This window comes from Nyctereutes procyonoides, unplaced genomic scaffold, assembly GCF_905146905.1.
Source record: "Nyctereutes procyonoides isolate TBG_1078 unplaced genomic scaffold, NYPRO_anot_genome, whole genome shotgun sequence".
Lineage (NCBI taxonomy): Eukaryota > Metazoa > Chordata > Mammalia > Carnivora > Canidae > Nyctereutes > Nyctereutes procyonoides.
In genome coordinates this window covers 50,118,748-50,144,785 of record NW_026575140.1, presented here as the reverse complement: position 1 = coordinate 50,144,785, position 26,038 = coordinate 50,118,748, and the positions used below count along the sequence as shown (strand labels likewise).

The 26,038-nt window shown below is 52.9% G+C and overlaps 1 protein-coding gene across 1 annotated transcript in view; it reads left to right on the top strand.

The window, feature by feature from the left end:
- Positions 1-25,992, top strand: part of LRRC75A (leucine rich repeat containing 75A) — a 43,758-nt gene extending 17,766 nt beyond the window's left edge. The window contains exons 2-4 of the mRNA XM_055305832.1: positions 11,933-12,061; positions 21,740-21,855; positions 24,297-25,992. Of these exons, the coding sequence (XP_055161807.1) occupies positions 11,933-12,061; positions 21,740-21,855; positions 24,297-24,837 (786 nt within the window). The 3' untranslated portion in view covers positions 24,838-25,992. The remainder of the gene's footprint in view (positions 1-11,932; positions 12,062-21,739; positions 21,856-24,296) is intronic.
- The last annotated feature ends 46 nt before the right edge of the window (positions 25,993-26,038 follow it).

The window sequence follows — 26,038 nt, the reverse complement described above, 5'->3', positions numbered from 1 at the left end:
AGTGTCACGGGGGAGGGGACCCGGAGTATAGCCCACCAGTGAAGCCAGGATCCCCCAGATTGTGCCCACACCCTCCCTCAGGAGGAGCTGGCCTCTGATGTTCTAGAGCCGGGGGAGGGAGGGGGGTTAAGAGAAGCTGGTTCTGCTTCCTGCTTGCCCTCTGGACTCTAATTATAATCTCCTTCTGGTGGACTGTGTTTGATTACAACCTCATTAAGTAGCTTTGCACATTCGGGCCCCAGTGATTGCAATATTGAAGCTGTCTACCTTTGCTGGTTAATATTCAGAGCTTGCAGCCTTCCTCCTTCCCTGCTCTGTCTGTTGTCACAGACACTGTGGAGTCGTGCCTGGAGGGGAGAGCCAGAGACAAGCTAATTTCCCGCGGGGCCTTCCTTCTGGGAATGGGTTTCCAACCTCAATTTAAAAGGGAAGGGGGGTGGCCGTGGTTTAAAATAGTGCATGCCTGGCAGCCTCCTGGGTGGCTTCCCCCAGCCTTCCCCTAAAATACCTAAGAAGAGATGCCAAAAAAAGATGAAAAACGCTGAAAACAGAGACAGGTGGACAGTCTGGGAGGAAGCTCCTCGTGCTCTCAGCCAGACAGAGCTGCCCCCCCCCCTTCCCGTCAGGAATCTGAGGCCTCCCACAGGAAGGAGGGAGGCTCCTTTCTTCCTCAATCTGACCACCTCATTAATCAGGAAGTCAGGCCACTGCCCTTTTCCCACTGGAGCCAGTGATTTGGGGTAGAACGGGTGCTGCTTACAGGCTCCCCCTCCACACACCCCTCCCCTGCGCTGTTTTCTGCGGCTTCCAGAGAAAGCACTTCCCTGGAGCCGCCACCACCAGGCAGGGGTGGAGGGAGGTGGCCGCCAGAAGTACAGTTTGGCTGGTGGGCTGGGAAAGTCCTGGGAGGCACACACCACTGTGGATTTTCAGGGAGTCCCATCAGAGGCCCAGGCTGTGGGGATGGGTGAAGATGTCCCTTCCCAAGGTCAAAGTCACAATGGCGCAGTGTCCAAGGCCTGGCCCAGAGCTGGCTTCCTCAGCAAGCCAGAGCCTGAAGAGGTGGACTTGACTCTTCCCCAGGAAGCAGCCATGAGACAAGGTCAAGATGCTGGCTGCCAATTCCAATGTGTGGGCCTGGGTCTCCACCAACAAGGAGTTCCCACATCCGAGCTGGGTGCCCTGCAACTCAACTCCATTCTGACACTGCCCAGCTGGAGAGAGCATCAGATCCCACAGGTTAAGAGCTCAGTCCTGCAAGACAGCTCCCAACCCGCCACCCCCACTTAAGATGCCAATTGAAAGTACAGGTAGTCTTTCAGGGGTATACCTGCACAGGGGTATAGATAGAGGTTCCCACAGTCCTCTCCAGGGGTTCAATTAACTTGCTAGTGCTGCTCATAGAGCTCAGGAAAACAGCTTTACTTACTAGATGGCCTTTTGTAATAAAGGATATAACAGGAACAGCCACTTGGGGAGGGATGCATAGGGCAGGGGATGGGGAGGGAGTTCCGGGCTGAGCAGGGCTGAGCGTGCCACTCTCCCATATGTCCTCCAGTTCCAAAACCCACAAGCTCTCCAAACCCCATATGAGGTTTTTTTGGAGGCTTCATTACGAAGTCACGATTGATTAAAACGTTGGCCATTGGCGATTGCCTCAACCTCCAGCCCAGGGGCTGGTAGGCCTAAAAGTTCCAACCCTCTAACCACAGATTGTTCTCCTAGCAACCAGCCCCCTTCACTGGGTGATCCAGGGCCTTTCCAAAAAGTCACCTCATTAACATGACAAAAGACACTTCTGTCACTTTCATCACTTAGGAAATTTCCAGGGTTTTAAGAGCTCAGTGCCAGAAATGGGGACAAAGATCAAATATATGTTTCTTATTAGAAATCACAGTGTCACACTAGGCAGATGATAGACGTGGGTCTCACTAGGCTGTGCCTCCTTCAAGGGTGAGCAAGTGGGAGGGGAAAAAATGCTGGGTGTAGGATAAATAAATACTATGGAAGCTGAACTCTGACCTCCAAAAATGATCTACAGCAGGATCCCAGAAGAAAGGAACTTTGTGGGAAAAGAACAAAATGCCAGCAAAAGAGGCCAAGCCAAGATGGGAAAAAACAAGAGGGTGAAGTGAAGAGTGAGATTTTTTTTTTAATTTAAGGTTTCATTTGTTTGAGAGAGAGTGAGGTGCACAGGCAGAGGGAGAGGGAGAAGCAGACTGCTCGCTGAGCAGGGAGCCCAATGGGGGGGCTCCATCTCAGGACCCCGGGGATCATGATCTGAGCCAAAGGCAGGAAGGCAGATGCTTAACTGACTGAGCCACGCAGGTGCCCTGGAAAGCGAGACTAATGAGAAAAATAAGAATTGCAGGGAAGCGAAATGCTAGCCCAACTGGCAGTCCTTACTGGAGGCAGAGCCTGGTGCTACAGGACCCCAAGGACAGGGAAGGCAAACTAGAGACCCTCTGTGAGAGTGTATTATGGAAAGGGGTGCCCGGCTGGCTCCGTTGGGAGAGTGTGTGACTCTTGATCTTGGGGTTGTGGTTTGAGCCCCACACTGGGTGTAGAGATTACTTAGAAATATAATCCTTAAAATATATAAATAAAAGATAAGATCAGAAGACACTGAGAGCCAATTTCGATCATGAAAAATCTTCCTGTTTGTAGATGGGAAGATGGACACCAAGCACACAGTGGCAAATTTTAATAACCCAGTATGACGGGGGAAAAAAAAGGCCAGATGCACATGCCCCCTTCTCCTATGCTGCCCCCTACCTCTAGAAGGTCTCAGTGTTTGCCTTCCTGGGTCCTTTCTTAAATTGTTGCAAAATACAGAGGACATAAAATGTACCACCTTAACCAGTTTTATGGGTCAGTATTTTTGGGTGCGTTCACATTATTGTACGATCTGTCTCCAGGGCTCTTTTCATCTTGCAAAGCTGAAACTCTGTACCCATTACACACGAACTCCCCAGCCCTTGTCTCCCCCAGCCCCTGGCCACCATCATCCTACTTTCTGTCTCTGAATTTGATGGCTCTTGGAACCTCATGTAAGTAGAACTGTCCCTTTGTGACTGACTTATTTTACTTAGTATGAAGTCCTCAGGGTTCATCCGTGCTGTGGCATATGTAGGCTTTCATTCTCTTTTGTGACTGAAGAATATTCCATTGTATGTGAAAACCACACTTTGTTTCTCCATTCGCCTGTGGGTGGACACTTAGGTTCTTTCCACTTCTGGGCAGTTGTGACTAATGCTGCTGCTACAAACACAGGTGTGCAAATATAGGCTTGAGTCCCTGCTTTCAGTTCTTTGAGGCATATATGGTAATTCTATTTTTAATTTTTTGAGGAAGTGCCATACTGTTTTCCACAGTGACTACACCATTTTACATTCTCATTAGCAAGCACGAGGGTTCCAATTTCCTCCCATCTTTGCTAACACTTGGAATTTTCTGGTTGGCAAGGGGATTGATCTAAGAACTGGAACAGCCAGAGATGTTTAAGTTGATTTGTATCAGGAATAGAAAGGCCTGGTTCTGAGCGGCTGGCAGCATGGAGATGTGACACTGAGGGACAGTTGGGGTCATGGGAGGGATACTAGGAAGGGATATTTGGAGTTCTGAGAGGTATCACGATGGGATACCCCTTTGGTGACTTTGAGAGATTGTTATAAAGACATCAACCGCTTTTCAGGTCCCCCTGTATGTTGAACTGATGTTCCCAGGTAAGAGTGTGCTGGGGCTGTCCAGGAGAGGCAGCTAGAAGTTTTGGCAAAACCATCCTGTGGGGGGATGCTTGGGTGGCTCAGTGGTTGAGTGTCTACCTTTGGCTCAGGTTGTGATCCTGGAGTCCCAGGATTGAGACCTACATCAAGCTCCTGCATGGAGCCTGTTTCTCCCTCTGCCTGTGTCTCTGTCTCTCTCTCTGTGTGTCTCTCATGAATAAATAAATAAAATCTTTAAAAAAAATCCATCCTGTGGACATTGACCAGAAAAAGCACCTAAGACAAATACCAATGGGTGACGGGCACTGAGGGGGACACTTGACGGGATGAGCACTGGGTGTTATTCTGTATGTTGGTAAATTGAACACCAATAAAAATTAATTTATTAAAAAAAAAAAAAAGACAAATACCAGGTGGCCTCAGAGTCATCCGTGGCTCTGAATCCCAAAGGTGGCCAAGTGATGAGTAGCAGCTGTGACATTTTGAAGGGAGTTTTTATCTAGCCAGGTTGTCTACAGGTGTGATTTCAATATTAAAAAATTTCCAGATAGGCTAGAGTTCAGAAAACGAACCACCCATGTATTCCTTTGGAGGGGAAAACTTATGTTGGATAATGTTCTCCAGCAGTGCAAGAACAGGTGTGCATCCAGTCACGGAAAAGGACTGAGGAATGGTAGCTAACATGCCAGTTCGGTCCCAAAATCTGTGTCCAAACCTGAATGCAAAATGCCAAATCTTGTGGTCAATAAAGTAGTTTTAATGTTAAAAAAAAAAAAGAAAAAAAAAAGAAAAAGCAGAAATTGGATCTCCACCAAAGACCAAGCAGGGAATGGAGCTGGCAGGCTGCCACACATCAAAATTCCCAGTGACCCTCCATCCCAGAGCCGAGTTTTCCAGAGCCATTCCTCACTAGGTGGAAAGTCTAGAGCCAATCCCTTGGAATGAATGTCGCTCCTCCTCCCAGACACCAGCCATGACTTGTGGGGAGCTTCCTTCTCCTGGACCCCTCAGACCAACCGTCAAAGTTGCACCCTTACAGAGACCCCTCACCAAGGAGTCAGGGTAATGCAAGCAAGAAGGAGAGCTTGCTATATAGAGAGTAGAAGTTTTCCCTAGGACCCAAAGGGAAGGCCTTGGGCAGATAAACCCTTCCCAGAGGCTCCCCAACCCTCAGGGCAGCAGCCCCTTTCTCCCAGAGCACTCCCTTATTCTGATCCTGAAGTTCTTGAATTTCTTTTGGTACCTGGATTTCTTTATATTCTCTGTTTTTAAAACTGAGAGGATGGGCACCTGGGTGGCTCAGTGGTTGAGCATCTGCCTTGGGCTCAAGTCATGATCCCAGGGTCCTGGGATCGAGTCCCACATCGGGCTCCCCACAGGGAGCCTGCTTCTCTCTCTGTTTGTGTCTCTGCCTCTCTCTGTGTGTCTCTCATGAATAAATAAATAAAATCTTAATAACAACAACAACAAAAATCCAGTCCCTTAGTGAGGTTCGCGTTTGTAATAGTTTTGTAGTCTACCGTCACAGCGCTGTGTATTAGATCTCCTGGACTTATCTACTAGTTACTAGTATGTACCCTCAAACTTCATCTCCCATGCACCCACCCCCAACCCCTGGTTACCACCATTCTACTCTGGGTTTTCCCAGTTTGGTCCTTTTTAGATTCTGCGTATAAGTGAGATCATACGGTATTTGTCTTTTTCTGCCTGACTTACCTCACTTAGGATCACGTAGCATCTCACTCAAAGTCCATCCATGTTGTGGCAAATGGCAGGATTTCCTTTTTTTCTCACAGCTGAATAGTATTCCATTGTGTGTATAAATTTACACACCACATCTTCTTTATCCATTCATCCATCAACAGACACTTAGGTTGCTTCCACCTCTGGGCTATTGTGAATAATGCTGCAGTGAACATAGGAGTGCATGTAGCTCTCCGGGGGGCTATTTTCATTTCCTTTGGATATATATCCAGAAGTGGGATTGCTGGGTTGTATGGATTACTATTTTTAATGTTTTCTTTTAAAGATTACTTATTCATGAGAGACAGAAAGAAGGAGAGAGAGACATAGGCAGAGGGAGAAGCAGGCTCCCTGCAGGGAGCCCCATGCGGGACTTGATCCCAGGACCCCAGCACCACAACCTGAGCCAAAGGCAGATGCTGAACCACTGAGCCACCCAAGCGTCCCTCTATTTTTAATGTTTTGAGAAAACTTTGCGTTCTTTAAAATTATTGAGGACCTCAAAGAGAGATTTCCTTTATGTGGGTTATATCTAGTGGATGCTAGTTACTATATTAGAAAATGAAACAAAGGTATTTTAAAGATTTATTTATTTGTTTGTTTGTTTATTTATTTATTTTAAAGATTTATATATTCATTTTGGGGCACCTGACTGGCTCAGCTGGTAGAGCATGCAAGTCTTGATCTCAGGGTCATGAGTTCAAGCCCCGGGTTGGGTGTAGAGCTCACTTAAAAAAAAAAAAAAAAAAAAGATTTATTTATTCATTCTTTTAAAATTGATAACCTCACATGTGAAAGAAATAAACTTTTACAAAAATAACTATGTTTTCCAAAAGAAAAGCATGTTAGTGAGGAGTGTGACACCGTTTCACAGTTTTGTGAATCTCTTTAATGTGTGGCTTTAATAGAAGACCACTGGATTCTCATACCTGCTGTGTCTGCATCGGGTCTCTGGCGGTCGCTTGTTTTGGTTGAAGTCTGCAAAGAAAATCTAGGTTGCGCTGACAGGTCATTGGAAAAGGAGACCTCACAGAGCCCCTGAAAGGGACTGTAGACTACACTTTGAGAAATGCTGATTTAATGCTGTCTATGTGGGTCTCTGCTCACTTTTTGGAAAGCCACACCCCTAACCTGAGGCCCATCATGTCTTCCCAGAATGAGTCCTTAAACATGGTTCTTCGTGCTCAGGTAACATGGGGACCGCACTTAGGCGAGGCGAACTGTGCTCGCCATTGGACTCCTTGGGATCCCCTCTGGTGACACTCTCCAAGCAAAGTTACCTAGGGCAGTGACCCAGGCACAGATGCAGCTGTTCCCAGGTGTTTGATGAGGAGCCTTATATGCACAGTTCCTGGTGCTCTTTAGACCATAAAGAGGGAGCTGTTTCCTTACAGCCTGGTACTTTGCAAGGCAGACCAGCCCCTCCAAGGCCAAATCTGTGCCCCGGGGTGGCCTGGAGGAATTCTGTGTGGCTGTGAGTCTGCTCCCTGTGCATGCAGCCGGCACTGCTCACCTGCCCCCCCACCCCCGCCATTTTTGTCCCTTCTTGAGAGCCAGGGCAGAGCCTAGCATTGGAGTCCCCTGTCAGGCAGCATCAGTGGGCCATTTGGGGGCAAAGTTGTGACAACAGATTAATAGATTATTCTTGGGGGAACACCTGGGTGGCTCAGTAGTTGAGCATCTGCCTTTGGCTCAGATTGGGATCCTGGGATCCTGGAATCGAGTCCCACATCGGGCTCCCTTTAAGGAGCTTGCTTCTCCCTGTGCCTGTGTCTCTGCCTCTCTCTCTCTCTGAGTCTCTCATGAATAAATAAAATCTTTAAAAAAAAAATGGCCTTGGGGAGAGGGCTAGGGAGGACACCTAGGAGGCCAGCAGTGCCCCAGGTCCTCGGGACACGTGACATAGCCTAAAGCAGCACAAGCATTCTTGGGCCTAGGTGGGGTCAAAGCAAAGAAATTATAGCAATAAAATGTGCAATAACCTCTGTCCGGCTGGTTTTCCCTGTTCCTGCTTCTCATAACTCACAGCCCTGGGACCTTCAGAAACCCCACCCCAGCTGGAATTCACAGGGTGGGCAATGGCATGACTCACAGTTACCCAAAGCACAGTGAGCAGGGCCACATCTGCCTTCCTGGGGGGACCCACCTCCCCATCCCCTTCTTTCCATCTCCCCGCTTGCCTCCTCCCAAGCAGTAGCTGAATGAACCCGGACAACAGCAGCCCAGAAAGCTGGAGCCACTGTCAGCAGGCAGGGCGCCCAGGGTGACCTCGAGGGCACAGGGATGTGGAACCCAGGCTACAGGAAGAACATTCTGCATCTTTCCAGACCTGCCCCAGCTTCTGGAGTTAATAAGGGTCTTCCTGGTCCTTCCCAGAAGGAATGGCCTCTCCTGGCTTGAATAGGAAGGGAAGGGGAAGACAGGGCAGGGCTGGTAGGGGTGCAAGAGCCCAAGCAATCAGGGATGCTTGGATGGCTCAGTGGTTGAGCATCTGCCTTCGGCTCAGGGGGTGATCCCAGGGTCCTGGGATTGAGTTCTGCATGGGCCCCCCCCCCAGGGAGCCTGCTTCTCCTTCTGCCTGTGTCTCTATCTCTTTTGGGTCTCTCATGAATAAATAAATAAATAAAATCTTTAAAAAAAGAGCCCAAGCAGTCAGGCAGTCCAGAGTTTTCGAACTTTGCTTGGGCCACAGAACTACTTTTGGGGATCATCCTGGTTTGCTGTGGGTGGCCAGCAGAATTGTCCTGTCGAGAGCCGGGCCACCAGCTAGAAGCATTGCTGAGTCTTCTGGCCTCTCGCTTGTTTGCCATCAGCCCCAAGATCTCGAGGAAACACGGTTTGGTAACTTACCAGTGAGGCTTATGGGCCCATTTCACAGATAGGGAAGCCGATCCAAGAGGGAAGATGTCTCTTGCCCACTGACTGTGTGTCGGGGGTTGGGTAGAACTGGGATCTGGTGCTTTCTGCAGGAGACCAGCAAGTATATGTCATGGGAAGGGGTACACGCTGAGCAGGGGCTGGTGTTGGGGCTGCAGCTCGCAGAGGGGCAGGCCAGCCTGCAGCACGGACAGAAAAGGAAGGATAAATCTGTCCTCTCTCCTTCTCCCATGGCCATAAGTCCAGCCTCTGACCATGGCAGTAACCACCCCTCCACTTCCACCCGTGGACCCTGCCCTGCCCTTCCCTCCCTGTGCCAGGAAAGGGGAGCCTCGGCCCTGTGACACCTGGGCCTTTGAAGACCCTAGAATAGAGGCCCTTTGACTTCTCCCTTTCTTAGGTTCCCAGACTCCGCCTGCCACAGGGAGGGTGGGCCACATTTTTGCATATTCCTGAGAAACAGTTTGTGTTCCAAGATCCCATGCATCCAGGCCCTGGTGACCATGAGGCCTAAATCCTGGGTTTTCCAGAAACTGAGGTCATGGCTTTTGTCACATTCTCAAATGGGCCTGTGGTCCAAAAAGAAGTCATCACCCCTGCATCAGGAGGGGAGGGGTCTTGCAGAGGAGAGGTGGGGATGGAAGGATGGGGGGGTCGGGGAGAGCTGTGTCAGGGATATCCCCTGCTGGAGCCTTTACATGTTACCTGGTTTTATTTCTCTCACCTACTTGTGATGGAGGGTCCCTGGCTCCATTTTACAGATGAAGAAACTGAGACTCAGTGACATGAGGTAGCTTGCCCCAGACACAGCCCTGAGGGATGGATCAAGCCAGGGCAGGGACAGAGGCCTAGGGTGGTGTTGTATTTGGTTCTACAGCGGCCTTCAGCTCTGGAACCTGGCAAAGCCGGCACTTTAGAAGCCTCCCTTGTGAGCATCCGCACCAGACCCCCGAGCCTCCGCATCTAGGTCCCCAGGAAATTATTTCAGTGGCCAGAGAACCTGACGCAGGGCTTCTCCCCTCTGAGGGTCATTCTTGGGCCCTCCTGTCCATTCCTCTCTAACGAGGAGGGAGCAAAGTGCCCCTACAGTGGCAGGTGGGACCTGGCTGGAGGGTAGGCTTAGGAAGGCTCCCCGCCAGGGCAGAGGGCACGGAGCCCAGCCCCCTCCAGGTCCACCCAGCAAAGACCCTTGCTTTCTTTGTCCTTAGAAATGTCAGCCCCCCAGGACCCCTGGGTGGCTCAGTGGGTGGAGCATCAGCCTTCAACTCAGGTCGTAACTCCAGGGTCTCAGGATCGGGTCCCACATCGGGCTCCCCACAGGGAGCCTGCTTCTCCCTCTGCCTGTGTCCTGCCTCTCTGTGTGTGTGTCTCTCATGAACAAATAAATAAAGTCTTAAAAAAGTGTGAGCCCCCAAACCTCAGGGTAGCATCTCTACCCTCCAGCCTACCTCCTGCCCAACTCACTCCAGTGGTAAATAAGGCAGAGCAATCCCAAAACAGGCCCCGGCTGAGACATAGGCCCACCCCAACATTCCTGAAATTCTTTTTAAAAACATCTTTATTGGGGCACCCCAGTGGCTCAGTCTGTTTAAGTGTCTGCCTTCAGCTCAGGTCATAGTCTCAAAGTCCTGGGTTTGAGCCTCACATCAGGCTCTCTGCTTACCCAGGAGTCTGCTTCTTCCTCTCTCTCTCTCAAAAAACTAAAAGTAAAAATTTTTAAAAAATAATAAAAATTGGGGCACCTGGATGGCTCAGTTGGTTGAGCATCTGCTTTTGACTCAGATCATGATTCCAGAGTCCTTGGATCGAGCCCCATGTCAGGCTCCCTGCTCAGCAGGAAGCCTACTTCTCCCTCTCTTCCCCACTCGTGCTCTCTCGCCATCTCTCTCTCTCAAATAAATAAAATCTTTTTTAAAAAATTTAAAAATCTTTATTATATGTGATTTTTTCCTTTCATTGTTATTGGGATGTAAACTGAGCAATGTGTGAGTTCAAGGCATAGAGCATAATGATTGGCTTACATACGCTATGAAATGATGACCACAGTAAGTTAACATCTTCTCTTGTAGTGAGGGGGGGAATAAAAGAAAAAATATGGTTTTTTTCTTTGCGATGAGAACTTTTAGGATGGGTACTCCCTTAGCATTTTTCACATCTCCTACACCGCAGTGTTAACTCCAGTCTCTTGTTAAACATTCTTGTTAAACACCTGTAAGAAACAGTTTCTTCACCTGTAAATTGGGAATTGCGATGGCCAGCCTACTCGCCTTACAGGGATTTCTAAGAATCACACGGGGAAGGTGTTTGGAAAAGTTCAGGATTCCCCACCGAAATAACTGGGAGTGAATCTGTGCCGAGCCTCACCCATCAGTAACACATTTGGTGTCCTCAGGGTTCTGGACCTGGCCTGGGAGCCTTCCTCCTCTGGGCTGTGCTGGGGCAGCTCCACCTGTGGCTTGGGAGCCTAGGGGCCCACAGGGTAAGGGCAGCAAAAGGGGGTGATGCTTGACTTCCCTGCCCACCCTTGGTGGGCCCCTTGGTCCTCAGGGTGGGCTGGGCCCAGGAATATTTTCATTCCTATCATTGTCTGGTCCGGGCAAGGTACCAAGGTAGGAATAGGAACCACAGCTTCACCCAAGGACAACAGAAAATGCTTTGCTTCTCTAAAGCAGTTAGCGCTGCTTCAAGCTTCCACCAACTTGACTGGTGGGGAAGTCAAGCTTTAGTTATGTTTGGGGAGCCTACCCTTTCCCTGGGTTGTGCAAGAATCTTGGGTTTTACACAGTCCAGAACATTTGGAGTAGGGCCCCTGGGTCCTGATCTACCCTGGTGACTGTTGTTGGCCAAGTCTATGGGGTCCCTTGCTGGTTGGGCAGGGGCATCTGCAGAGGCTCCCAGCTGGGGCTGTCAGTGTGTGGTGCCCCCCCAAACCCTTGTCCCTCCTCGGGCCTGGAGACCCTCTGCCTCCACCCCAATCACCTGTTGTCCTTTCTAAGGGAGCCCTAGTGGTGCTTTCTTCTGGGTGCCTGGCAGCTTCTTTTAATCCCACAATCCAGAACCACCGCCGCCACCAGCCCCTGAGACAAAGGAACACCAAAGTTGGGTCAGCTATAGAAGGAGCAGTAAAAATGATGGCAGAAGCATGGGAAAAACAAATAAATATCAGGACATGATCCTATCACAGAGCTGGGGGATTTACTCTGCATGCAGGTTCCAAAATTTGCCCTCCCTATGTGGAAAAGTAGCCACTACTACCATGGCCTGTACTACCATGCTGGTACCTTTGGCTTCGTACTGGTTTCCAGGGGAGGAGGATGGAGGGTGAGTCTTCATCCAGAGGTTGGAGGGCTTGGGACATACATGCGCTGGGAAGGCATCTTAGAGGGGCTTCCATGGCCCTCTGGACAAGTTCTGTAGATGCTTCCTTGCAGCTGGGAAACCTTCCTGGGGATGGGGGGTCTCCCCCCTGGTTAGGGTGCTGGAGGAGGGGGTGCTAAGCCACCCACAGGGAGCTGTTCTGGGCATGTTGGATGGGACTCGAGAGTAAGGCCTGGCCACCCCTGACCTCTGGGTGACCTCTCTTGCAGGACCTGGGCATGGAGTCGACCTCTCTGGATGACGTTCTATACCGCTATGCCAGCTTCAGGAACCTGGTGGACCCCATCACACACGACCTCATCATCAGCCTGGCGCGCTACATCCACTGCCCCAAGCCGGTAGGGCAGCTGTGGTCAGAGCCAGCCAGGTCTGGGGGTGTGAGGCGGGTGCCTTTCTGGCCAGAGCAGTTCAGTGTCCAAGGAGGGCTGGTGGCTATGGCCCGAGGAGGCCCAAAGAGGACAAGCCACCTCAAGTGGGCAGCCAGCCAGCGGGCCTGAGGTGCCCACCCTGTCCTAAGGCTCAGCACCCATGGCAGGGTCTCACATGGGCACCATCAGCCCACGTTTTGGTTTTTGTTTGGCCTCCCAGTGTATTAAATCCAGATTCCTTGCCAACATTTAAAACTCAGAATATTTCACACATGCTCCATATTCAGCTCCCCTTGGAAAACGGGAAGCTCCAGCAGCATGGAGCCTTCATTCCTATAGGACGAGAGCTGAGTAGCTCCACCCCGGAGCTTTTCCCTCCCATCCCTCAATTTCCAGCAGCTTCCAAAAGAAGCACTTCCCCTGTGGCAGGGACAGGAAGCCAGAGCAGGACCCAGGAGCGCCTGAGGGAAGCTTCTGCTTTCAGAGGAGGAGGATTTAGGATAAGAGGGAAGAGGTGACTGTCAAACCCACCTCCTCACTTGGCCTGAACACAGACTTGAACCTGGTTGCTCAGGGGGGCTCCATTGCTCTGAAGCTGGGCCTCCATCTGGACCTTCATCTAGGGCCTTCTCTCTGGCTTCTGGGGCCGTCTGGCACCAAGACTTAGGTGAGGAGCCAGCTCTGAAGGGCTGGGAGCCAGTCGGGGCCAAGCACGGGGTGGGTTGGGGTTGGTGGTGGGATGCCGCAGAAGCCAGGAATGCTGAGCTCAAATATGTGATGGTAAGAAAAAGCTCGTAGTGGGGTTGGCAGGCTGGGGAAGAGCGGCTGCTGCCAGGAGCTGTAGGAGAATCAGCTGGGCCTGGAATCACCTCCACTTCTCATTCAGATTGTACCTGGCTCAGCCCAGGGAAGCTGGGAGCAGCGTCTGTAGGCTTCGCAGGTGCCAGACCTCTGCCTTTTCTGGAACGGGATTTGAGATGCCCACAGGTGAAGGGGTGACAGATCACAGGGCCCTCAAAGCAGCTCTATAGGAGAGATGTTATTTTTATGCACATTTTAGAGTTGGGGAAGACCAAATTCAGGTAATGATGTAATCTGATGAAGGTGACCCCCACAGTTATGATCTGGGCCTCAGTTCCGGGCAGGGTGCGGGTGCTGTCAGTGCTCTGGTGGGGCTGGTAGGGCTGCATCGGGGCCAGACGAGGAGGCCCGTGGGGGAGCGGGAAGGAGAGGTGGCCCCAGGGGTTCTGTCTGGACTGAGCTCCATCCCCTTCGGTGGGGACCACGGGGTGGGGGGGGCACACCCGGGTTGTCTGCGCTCAGGCTGCTACAACACGTTACCACTGCCAGGGGCCCTTGTAAACAACAGTAATGTCTTGCTCCCAGTTCTGGAAGCCAGGAATCCAAGGTGCCCACATGGCACGGTTCTGGTGAGAGCCCTCCTCCGGGTTTGCAGACGGCTGCCTCCTCGTGGTGGCTTCATGGGGGGGTGGAAAGCAAGCCAGCTGGCTCTCTGGCTTCTTCGTTTAACCCTTGTGACCTCTTCTAATCCTGCTTAACCCCCTAAAGGCCCCACCTCCAGACACCATCACACCGGGATGGGGTCCCCACCACAGGTTGGGGCGACAGAGTCAGACATTGGGTCCACGGCATGGGTGTTGCTTTCTCGGGTCACTTAATTAGCTGAACTTTGTTTTCTTCAACTCCAAAGGCCCATGACAACACCCTCCCCTGTAGAGCCATTTTGAGAGTTCAGTGAGCTGATTCAGGAGAAGCTTCCAGAAGCTCAGGCATTTGTACCGTGTAGACGGAAGCTAAGGTTTACCTGGTCACTGAGCACCCACCATGTGCTAAGCAGGGTGCTCAGACTTAGCAGGTCCGTGGTGAGATCCTGAGGCAAGGTTGTGGGCTCAGAGTCTTGGAGAATTAGGGGCCGGCCTCTGATTTCCAGATTTCCAGAGCCAGCCAGTGGTGTCAGCCATGTTGGAGGCCCGGCCCTGTTGGAACCGGCCAGGCTGGTTCCCTTAACCATACCCATAGGCCAGGTGGCAGGAGAGGCCCTTCAAAAGGACTCTCCTGGTTGTGGTTGAGGCCAGGGTGGGAGGTCCTGACTCTGGGGCCCCCAAACTGGTGTTAGGGGAAGCCCGGGCCCCCACCCCAAAACGTGAGCTGGCTCGGGGCTGGCCAGGAATTCCTGTTCTTGGCTCTTTCATCTGAGAAGCCCAGATCATTCCAAGTGTGGACCTTGAGGTTACTATAGACAGAGATGCCAAGACTCTCAGCTAGGAGGCAACGTTTCCCTCAGCTGTGACATGAGACAAATAAGTAGACCTTCCTGGTCCAATCTGTTTCAGCATCCAGTAGACAAATAACCCCACAACTAAGATGACCCCCTCAAATGAGTCCCAACCTACCAAAAGCCCTCTCCTGTGTGCCAGCTGGATGTGGGCCCAGGCCCTAGAAAATGTGCATCTGTGCGTGTCCCCAGAAGGAGGACGGTCAAAACCCCATCGTGCCCATGACTCTGTGCTGATAAATCCATAGCCAAGCTTCAAGCTCAGAAGTCACCCACCTCTTTTTTTTTTTTTTTAAGATTTTGTTTATTTATTCATGAGAGAGACAGAAACGTAGGCAGAGGAAGAAGCAGGTTCCCTGCGGGGAGCCTGATGTGGGACTCGATCCCAGGAACCCAGGATCACGCCCTGAGCCGAAGGCAGATGTTCAACCACTGAGCAACCCAGGTGCCCCATTTAGGGGCAATTTTAGAGACTCCTTCCTTCCCTGCACCCCAGCTCCAGCCCCACACATCCCTTCATGTCTACAGTCAGGGTCCCCACGAGCAGACGCTAAAATGAGGGTGTGTGTACAGCGATTTGTTGGGGAGGTGCCCTGGGGAGGCCAGGCCAGCCCAGGCTCCATCCTGGGGAGGGCAAGCAGCTTCCACCTGGTTCCTCAAGGCAAAGGGCTGGGCTTTCAAACCCCCGCACTGGCCAGAGTGAGGGGCTCTCCCTGAGGAGGTAAGTTCCCAGGCACTCCTGTCTCCTGATCAGGTCTTGATCTCAGAGTCCTGGGATCGAGTCCTGCATCAGGTTCCCCACAGCGAGCCTGCTTCTCCTTCTGCCTATGTCTTTGCCTCTCTGTGTGTGTCTTGCATAAATAAATACACAAAATCTTAAAAAAAAAAAAGATGGGCACCCACCACAGAGCAGGACAGGTGCTGGTCCTCCGGGCAGAAGTACACCAAAGGAGGGAGGGTCACAAAATTGGAAAAAGTGGATCCAAATGATTTGAATGGAGCACCCATGTTGTCCACCACAACCAGCAAGTCCCAACAGCCCTCATTCCCTAGTGTGTTGGGGTCTCTCAAAGGCCCTTCTGGTCCCCACATCCTCCTCCTTGAGGCTACTGGCAGAGCCTCCAGTGGGACTCTGGGCCTCCACTCCTGCCTCCCTGCCCTCTGTGCTCTGAGAGCAGCCAGAGAGGAATCTGCAAGGTCAATTGGATCACCTAAGTACCTCTCTGAGAAACCTTCCATTGTGTCGTAGTTTCACTAAAACCCAAACTCCTTTTTTTTTTTTTTGAAGATTTTATTTATTTATTCATGAGAGACACACAGAGAGAAGCAGAGACACAGGCAGAGGGAAAAGCAGGCTCCCCGCGGAGAGCCCAATGTGGGACTCAATCCCAGGACCCCGGGATCATGACCTGAGCTGAAGGCAGATGCTCAACCACTGAGCCACCCAGATGCCCCCTCTCAGAACCTTCAGTGACCAGCCTAGCTCACACGGCTCTCCCATGCCCTGTTTACGGCTTCATTTCACTCACTGGTCTCCCACGCAATCTTGCTTATTTATTTGTCAGCTAACATATTGTCTGCCTTCCCCATAAGACTATCAGTTCCAAAGGGACAAGAGATGGCATCTGTCTTGCTCACAACTACATCTTGCATCACGCAGGGCCCTGGCGGGAAGCAGGCCAACACATTCCATTGTGAATTTTTGAGAATTTAATAATGGGACTCTTTCCACGGTTGTGGGCAGGAGAAAGGAAACCAGTGGGGGATATTGAGACACCCAAAGACAAGCGGCAGCAGGAAGTTGTTACCACAGAAAGGGCCTTGGGTGCAAGCCATGACACCAGAGCCATGAGAACACTTTTTCCAGCACCATGCTGTATTTTCTATTGCTGTGTAACAAATGACCTCAGAATTTAGTGGCTTAAAACAATAGACATTGATCATTGTGTAGTCTCTGTAGCCTAACCTAGGTAATTCTAGCTTAGGGTCCCTCGCGACAGCAGCCAGGGCTGCAAATATCTACCAGTTTGGTGGACAGTGGCAGGCCCCCTTCCGGGCTGGCACACCCCCTGGCTGCTGGCAGGAAGCCTCAGTTTCTTGCCACATGGGACTGTGGCATAGGACCGCTGGAGCTTCCACACACACATCGTGGCAGCTGGCTCATTATCCTAGAGCAAGTGATCCAAGAAAAGAGCAAGGCAGACACACACCTAGATCTTCTACGACCTAGCCACATCCTAGGTCACCCAGATCAACCCTGATAAGGCGCCCAATCTCCCCAGACTCGCACCATACTCCCCTCTCCTTACTTTTCCTTTTCCATGGGCGGGGGAGAAAAAACTGCAGAATTAATTCCACACACTGCCTTTTTTTTTTTTTTAAGATTTTATTTATTCATGAGAGAGAGAGAGAGGCAGAGACACAGGCAGAGGGAGAAGCAGGCTCCCCGCAGGGAACCAGATGGGAGACTTGATCCCAGGATCCCGGGACCATGCCCTGAGCCAAAGGCAGACGCTCAACCACTGAGCCACCCAGGCGTCCCACACCCTGCCTGTGAGCCTGCGGTGTGGACTGGGGCTCTGTTGCCAGGAGCACAAGTCCAGGGGCACTGCCTCAAGCTGGGAAGAGAATTTATCCTGATACCATGAGGTCTTCTTGGGCCCCAAAACAGCCGCGCTTGGAGGAGGGGCTAGAGGTACAGATGAACTGCAGTAGCAGACATCGCTCCATCCGTTTTCTGGGCTGCACTACCCCGGGCCACAACTCTGCCAGGGCACCCCGTGGGTGTCTAGACCCTGAGCAGGCGGGGGGGGGGGGGGGTGTTGGTGCGGGGGTGCGTCTGGTGTGCAGGAAAGGTCTGATTGGCTGCCTCTGCCCATGCCTGCTTCTGGACCAATCTGCTGCAGCTTGGGCTGGGGTCTGGCTGCACCGAGGGGCCTGCGGGTGCGCGCAGAGCGCGTGCAGGGCACACGGACCGGGTAACTTGCGGTCCCGGTGGTCCGACTCCTCCGCCAAGGTTTCGCAAGGGGCGCGTGGCTACTGTTTCTGGAAACCACGCAGAAACGACACTTCCTCCTCCTCCTCTGCCTCCACCGTGCCCTTCAGCCCCTGCCTCCGCCACCCTCTCCTGCTCCAGCGCCGAGCCAGCCCTGCTTTGACCTCTTCTGCGCGGGAGGGGGGTGGGTTTCGAAAAATCCAGGGAGTTGGGGGGAAATTAGAGGGGCTTGCTTAAGGCTTTTGCGGGTGCAAATGATAGAAACACTTGGAACCCACCAACCAAAAGATTGATCACCGTGGGGGCGGGGAGGGGGACTTGGGTGGCTCAGTTGGCTGAGCGTCCGCCTTCGGCTCGACCTGATCGAGCCCCGCCCGCATCGGGCTCCTGCGCAGCTTGGTTGGGGGGGAGGGGTCTGCTCCCTCTCCCTGTGCCCTTCCCCCCAGCTCATGCTCGCGCTCTCTCAAATAAATAAATAAATAAAATCTTTTAAAAAAAAGATTTGTCACTGGGAGGGCAGCGCAGGGCGAGATGGCCGGTTAGGAAGGATGCCAGCCCCAGAGCCGGCTTTGCGTCCTGATCCCATCCTACAAGCTCGTGGGGCCTCAGTTCCCTCACTTGTAAAGCGGGGTCACAGGAGCGCGGGTTCGTGGGGTTGTTGTGAGCTCCAGGATTGCGAGGAGCTGGTGCGTGCCGCCCGCACCGGCGACGCGTCCCCTAGCAGATGCGCGCCCGGGGTTGGCTGTCGTTCACGGAGCCCAGACAGACGGAGGGGAGGACAGCGGCTCACGGCGTGTCTCAGATCGGCTGTGAGGTGAGCGTGTCTATTGTCCCTGTCGCTGAGGGAACAGGCTTGCTCGGTCTCCGGCCGGGAACGGCCCTGCGCGGTCCGCCCTTGCCTCGCCTTGCACCCCGCTGCCCCCTTGCGGCGGTGCCCGCGCCCTGCGGCGGCTGCTTTGCCGCCTTTTCCTCTTTGTTTCTTGGTCCGCCGCCCAGCGGCTCGCGCCCAGAGGGTGGCCCCGGACTTTGGAAGCCCTGGGAAGTGGTTGGAGGAGGAGCGGAGGCTGACGAGCTCGGTTCTCAGCTTTGGAGCGGGTGCTGTGGGAGAGTGACCCTGTTCTGGGCGCCCGGGTGGTCTGGGGAGTGAGGCTGGGCTGGCCACCCAGTCCCACCCCCCTTCATCCTTGTCTCTGAACTGGTTGGAACTGGTGCTTCTTCACCCTGGAGACACTGGGGAATCATCTGTGGAGCTTTTTTTAAAAAAATCCCTTGGGGATCCCTGGGTGGCTCAGCGGTTGAGCTTGAGCGTCTGCCTTCGGCTCAGGGCATGATCCCGGGGTGCTGGGATCGAGTCCCACGAGTTCCTTGCAAGGAGATTGCTCTCCCTCTGCCTGTATCTTTGCCTCTTTCTGTGTGTGTCTCTCATGAATAAATAAATAAAATCTTTAAAAAAAAAAAAAATCCCTGCATGCATGCTGCCCACCCATGCTGGTGGGGCCCAGTCAGTGCACCATCTCTGCTGTCACATCCCATCCTCCCTTTGGCCTCCAGAGTTGGCCTTCACCCTGGCCCCCACCATGACCGCCCCTCCCTGAGCCTCTTCTGGCCAAGGCCTCCTCACTGGAGTCCCTCCAATCCTTCTTTTCCTTGGTGCCCATGGCTACACTGTGCCTTCATTCATCCCCTTGGGCCTGGTGTGGCCTCTCCCTGGCCCTTGCTTTATCCCCAATTCCTTCCGTGGCCATGGGGTTTAATCGGAGGGTGATGATGTCTTGAGCCCCAGCCTCACAAATCCCTCAGGAGGGGTCCACGTGGCTGCAAATGAGCCAATTATTCCCCTGTCCTGCCTTCTCCTCCCCTTCTCTCCTGGAGCCCCTTGCCTTCTCTCCAGGTCCCCAGCCCTAAGCCTGGATCCTTCCTCATCCCCGCCCTGCCCATACCTGCTCCATCCTGAGCACTGTTGGTCAAGTGTGGTGGCCCCCGTCACTTTCAGGGCTTTCTGCAGGCCTGGCAGGGAGCCCCAAACTGCACAAAGCAGTTCAGGGCCAGGCCCATCTGGCCCTGAACTGCTTTGTTGGAGGGACAGTCCCAAAATGCAAACTGTTCTCTCTTGGAGCCCCTGCCCGCTTCTCCTGCTTCCCTTCACATACACTCAGAACAAATCTAGAATCAGAACATGGCAACTCAGGTCACCAGGTCGCCTAAAGTGACAGGTGACATCAGACAGGCAGGCGTAGGCAAGAGGAAGTGAGGTTCTTGGAGAACCAGAGACCATTGCTGTCTATACCAATTCCATTCAGGTTTGAGCCTCTGTCTCCTGGATCCCTGCTCAGAAGCTTCACCTCTTTGGATACTCAACACCTACCTCTTCCCTCTCCTGTCTCTGCCCTCAGGGTCTTCTAGCCTTTCCACCAGCCCCAGTCCTGCTGTCTATGCTTCAGTTCCCTCCTCTGTAAAATGGGGATAATGAAAGTAGTTCTGCTCTGGGGTGTTGTGGGAATTCCGTGAAGTCCTAGTGTATTGTCCATGTGCAGCAACCCAGGTGACAGACGATAGAGGCTTGAACTAAAGTGGTGGCCATGGAGGTGGTGAGAGGTGAGCAGACCCCCCAGATTGCCACCTGCTCCCGCACCTGTAACAACACCCCCCCCAACACCCAAACCTTTGCACATTTCCTCCTCACTCAGGAGATGCCTCTTATATCGTCTTTCCTCTTTCCGTACAAAAATCATAAACCTATCAGCCCTTAAAAGCCCAATTCATAGGTGCCTGGGTGGCTCAGTCTGTTAAGCATCTGCCTTCAGCTCAGGTCATGATCCCAGAGTCCTGGGATCAAGTTCCGCATCGGACTCTGCGGACTCTGCTCGGTGGGGAGTCTGCTTCTCCCTCTGCCCCTCCTCTGTGTTTGTTCTCTCCCTCTCCCTCTCTCTCTCTCTCTCAAAAATAAATAAAATCTAAAAAAAAAAAATAAAGGCCCAACTCACTTGGGAGGAGTAATCCTCCTTTTCCCTGCCAGGGCATTCTTCGAGAGCTTACTATGTGCTGAGCCACAGTCACAGCACTCCACAAGGAGTGACTCATTTTGTCCTCAGAAAATCCCCTGTGAGTTGGGTTCTGTTATCCCTTCATACAGGAAGATTGAAGGTCAAGTGACTTCCCAAGGTCACAGAGGAGGTAACGAAGCAAGGGTTCACATCTACACGGTTTGGCTCCGAGTCCATGCTCTTACCTACTCAGTATGCTGTGTCTCCATTAGCACGGTGATGATGGTAGCAACCATCAGGCTGGCCTTTACTGAGCGCCCACTGTGTGCCAGGCACTGGATGCGGGTTAATGGTTGAACCTCACCGGATCCAGGTTTCTCTCCAAATGCAGGTTTGCATCTGAGCCCTGGCACTTGCTGGCTCTTGGCTCTTAGCACTGGGCCACTGGGCAGGAGCGCATGCTGTTGGCCCCCCACCCCCGGGGCTTGGTGACTGTCTATTGACAGCCCTCTCATGGCTCATGGGACAGAGGTGGGGTCTCTCTAGCATGTCTTTGCCACACCCTTTAACCCAATATAAGTTTGTTAGGGCCACCATAACAAAATACCACTTAAACAACAGAAATGTATTTTCTCCTAGTTGTGAAGGCTGGAAGTCCAGGATCAAGGTGTTGGCAGGACTGGTTTCTTAAAGGCCTCTCCTTGGCTTGAAGATGGCCGTCTCCTCCAGGGTCCTCACATGGCCTTCCCTCTGTGCGTGTGTGTGTCCTATGGGCTTTTCATGAGGACACCAGTCATATTGGATTAGGGCCCACCCAGAAGATGGATGAATTGCACTGGAAAAGACTTGGACTCCTCATTCATTAAGTTTTCCCACTGGAGGCATCATAAAAATATTTCTCTTTGCTATGTGAAATACAAGAGAGAGAACAACTTCTAGGACAATTGCCTAGAACAATTGCCGGGCACCTGGTAGGGGCTCAGTCAACATTTGTGGAGCAATCAATGAGCAGAATGGCCCTGGCCTCTGGGGAGAGCCTGGGACCATGATGAATCCTGGCTCAGGGGTCAGCCAGCACTCAGCTCTGGTCAATTGTTGTCAGATTGCCTGGAATTTAGGGTTTTATATAAATCTCAGTTGTGCCATGAAAGCAGCTAGTTCACAGAAATTGGAGCCATGGTGCATTTTAGTTTGCGACCAATGGCTTTCTGCTAAGGGGGGCCCCCTGAGAGCCAATAGAACAAACAGGCCTCCCCCAGCTCAGCCTGGGTGTGCGCCCTTCCCGTGGAGACAGGAAGCTGGAGTTGAGGGCCTGGTGTCCCCTGCCTGTCCCAGGGAACTCAGGGTCCTGCCGCCTGTGGTTGCCTCTGCAGGAAGGCGACTCGCTGGGCGCCATGGAGAAGCTGTGCCGGCAGCTGACATACCACCTCAGCCCCCACTCCCAGTGGAGGCGGCACCGGGGGCTGGTGAAGAGGAAGCCGCAGGCCTGGTGAGTCTCTGTCACCTGAGCTGGATCTACCCTGCCTCCCCTTCCCCCCCTTCCCCCCTCCTCTGGCCTGGTGTCCAAAGGCAGCCCAAAAGGGATCCATGGCCGGCTGGGCATGCGGCACACAGCACTCCCTCCTAGCTCTGAGGGAGGGGCTGGAACCAGAGCGGTTGTCTTGGAAGGTGCCTGAAGGAGGTGAGCTTGAAGGAGAACTCAGGGTTGGGTAGGGAGAGCAGCCAGGGGAGCATTCCAGGTGGGCATGCTGGAGGGGATGTCCCCTGAGGGGAGCTGTTCTTGGGGCCCTGGTCTGGATTGGGAGCTGGGGACTATGGGCCCGTTCAGGAGGGATGGGAAGACATGATTGGGCACTGCCACTGAATCCGCCACTTCTCCTGAGTGTCTCCTATGGGGACTCGGACCCCAGCCATGGCCCTGGGCCACGTGGCAGTGAGAACCCTCAAAGATTTTATGCCCCCCTGAAGATTGGGGGGGCACATGGGACACAGAACCAGCGGGCATAGCACCTTTGGAAGCAAGTGAAAGGGAGCCTGAAAGTCAGGCTTTCTGGAGGGAGTACCCCTGCCTTTCTTGCAAAGGACCATGGGGCAGAGTGGCTTGTGTCCTTCCCAAGGGCTGGGCAGGGGCAGAGCTGCCCTCCCTTGCTGATGAGAGCCCTGGTTCTTCTTTCCCTTCTGGATTCCTCCACCCAAAGGCAGGAGAGGAGCGTTTCCAGGTGGAGGAAGAGTGAGGCTCTCATGAAGCTCAGAGATGGGCTCCAGGCGGGCTCAAGTCAGGAGTTGTACGTGGGGTCAGAGCAGGTGGAACCTGGAAGGCCCCGAGGAGTCCGGGATGACCTCAGTCTTTAGGATTGAACAGCTAGAAATGTGAGCTCGGCAGGAGTCCAGGAGCTTCCTCTTCTGCCTCCCCAACACAATGCATACTTTGTTCTTTCAAAAGCCTCTCTCCCAACGGGGTGGCCCCTTCCTGTCACACTTGAATGAAGTGTGAAGAGGGTCCTCTGCGGTGGACGCTCGGGCCCTCTCTGGTCGCTCACCTCCCATTTTCCCTCACTGCAACCATGCTGGCCTTTCTGTTGGTTCACAGACACCAAACTTTCTGTCTGAGCCTTTGCCCATGCCCGCCCTCTGCTGGAACTTTTATCAGACTTTTCTGTTAGCCCACTTTTTCTTCAAATGTCAGCTCAAATTAAGTCCTGACAGAAGCCTTCCCTGAGTAGCCATGTCCAAGCTACTCTCACTTCAGAGTCTTATTTCTTGTCTCCCCCCTCGTAGAGTACAAACGGGGATCTTGTCCATCTTGTCCACTACTATGACCTCAGGGCCTAGGATAGTGCCTGGCATATAGTGGGAACAAGGTAGGGGACATTAATGTCACCGTTTGGCCATGATCACCCAGCTGCTAAATGGCCAGGTTGGATTCAAACCCCAGACTCAGGTTGTTAACCACGTACTAGGTGTAATGGATCTGGATTAACGACATTGACAATAGCCAGGACTTCAATCACACTGAACACATGCCAGGCAGTGTTTTGAGCACTTAGAGGTCATGCCCTGGGAGGAAAGATGAGGAAATTGTAAGTAGCCTTTTGGTTCCACATCTGAAGGATAGAGACTTAACATTTTTTTGACAAAAGGAAGTCCAGGCTGTGAACCCCCTCCACCCTCCTCTCCTTCCCACCGCTGGGGCCCCAAGGTTTGCCTGGGTACCTGGAAATGGGGAGCCCTGGCCGCAGAGCAAGGAGCAGGAAGAAAGAAGAGGAAGGAATAGCAGATGGTAGAGAGTGGAATGGGGTGCAGAGCACTGAGCTCCCAGCAGGCAGCTGCTACCATCCTAGGTTCAGCGCCCCTGTGGGCTCCCCCCGCCCCCAGCTCACCTGCTGTCCTACAGGGCTCTCCCTAAGGACTCCCCATCTGGTGGGCAGGATTGTGTTGAAAGGCCTCAAGAGACTTTGTGCTGCTCTTGGGGAAACAGGAAGCTCAGTCTAAGTGGTTAATAATGACAACAGCAAATATTCATTCATCGCTCACATATACAAGGCACCGTCCTAAATGCTCTGCATCTGTTACCTCATTTCACCTAACAATTCTGTGGGACTCCAATTAGCTCCATTTTTCAGGTATATCACTGAGACAGAAGCTAAGGACTGATGAGAGCTCAGGCGAATAGGAGGAAGAGTTAAAATGCAAACCAGGCACTCTGGCTCCAGAAATTACCCTTGGTCACGGCAGAAACATCTGGGCCTTTCTCTCACGGTCCCTCAGGCTCTAGGCAGCTGGGCTCAGCTGGGCTCAGCCAGGCTGAGATGGGAGGTAGTGGCCAGGGGATCAAAAGTCCTCAGTTGCTGGCATCCCTGGAGTTGCAGAGCATGGGGGAGGCTGGCCCCACTTGCTTGAACTTGGCTTAAAGTCCCTTCTCCCCTCCAGCCTCAAGGCTGTCCTGGCTGGGAGCCCTCCAGACAACACCGTGGACCTGTCAGGCATCCCGCTGACCCCCCGTGACCTGGAGCGGGTGACCAGCTACCTGCAGCGCTGCAGGGAGCAGGTGGACAGCGTGGAGCTGGGCTTCACGGGCCTCACAGACGACATGGTCCTGCAGCTGCTGCCGGCGCTCAGCACGCTGCCCCGCCTCACCACCCTAGCTCTCAATGGCAACCGGCTAACCCGGGCCCTGCTGCGTGACCTCACTGACACCCTCAAGGACCCCAGCAAGTTCCCCAATGTCACGTGGATCGACTTGGGCAACAACGTGGACATCTTTTCACTGCCCCAGCCCTTCCTGCTCAGCCTGCGCAAGCGCTCCCCAAAACAGGGCCACCTACCCACCATCTTGGAGCTGGGCGAAGGCCCGGGCAGTGGGGAGGAGGCCCGGGATGAGACAGTGGACCAGGAGGACCCTGGGGGAGGCCCCCTGGATCCTGCCAAAGACCTTGAGGGCAGGGAGACTGTAGGTGCAGTTCAGACATGACACACAAGTGGGAGAAGTGGGAGTCCTCACCAGGGAGTCCAGGTGGGGTAGGATGACTGTGGCAGGCTAGGAGGCCCAGCAGAGGCCTCAGGCAATCACCCAAAATTGGCCTGGGCAGCCCCACTCACCTGAGCCAGACTGTAGCATCTGGGAAGGGGTTGTCCTCTCCATTTCCCCCCATCAATTTCAATCTGCCTTCTGGCTCCTGAGAAATCATCTGTGGCTTGAGAGGCAGCAGTCCCTCAGCCTCCCCAGATTTGTGGGTGGTGCTTGGAGATGCTCAAAGCTTGAGCTAAGTTAAGAGCTTATCCCCAGGAGGAGTTCAGTTCCAGCCCTCCATCTAACCCAGTTACTTCCTGATAGGGTAGAACCTTTTTTCAACAGACTGGAGGTTGGAGTAGGAGTGGCTCCCCAGGGACTCCAGGAGCCTAGTCCCCACCTGAAGTGTAAGCGGGTGTACCTCCTGAGGCCCTGGGGGCTCAGAGGAACCACTTCCTAGTCTCATCCTCCACCTGGGATTCCAGGCCCTGCCCCTAGCACCCTTCAACAGAGCATCCTAGGATAGGAAGGTCCACCCAGAAACCACACCAACTCCCTACCCAGCCAAAGACTACCAGACCTTCTTCACTAGGGCTGCATAGTTGCAAATGAGCTCAAGTCAGAGTACTTCCCTTCAAAGGTTTTTAAAGACCTTTATCCTTAGTTTCTTCTTATGGAGTCCCCAAAGAGTACATTCCCAAAAACCTACTCTGGAAGGCTCCTAAAACCGAATAGGTCAAAACTTAGTTTGGTGGACTTCGTGCCTCCTAGCAAGAGCTAGGAGATGGGGAGAAACTGGAGTTCCCAAAGGGTGGTAGCCACTCAGGCAAAGCTGGCAACATGGCCTAAAGGGCCTCTAGGATCAGGACAGGTATAGGCAAGATCGCAACTCAGGAAGGCCAACAGGACAGGGGCTGAGGTAAAGAGCCAGACTATGCGACCTTGCCTGCCACTGCACAAGTGTTTGGCCAAACCGCATAGAGCTTCAGGAGGTAGGCTATGCACAAAAGGACACGGCCCAGAGGCAGACTGGAATCAAAGGTGCGGATGCCTTAAATGCTTTGGAACTTTTACCCTCAAGTCTAAAGTTGTAAAAGGGGAAAACTGACTGACCATGGAGAAGTTGACAAGTGCTAATACCTGGACTGCTCATCTGACAGCA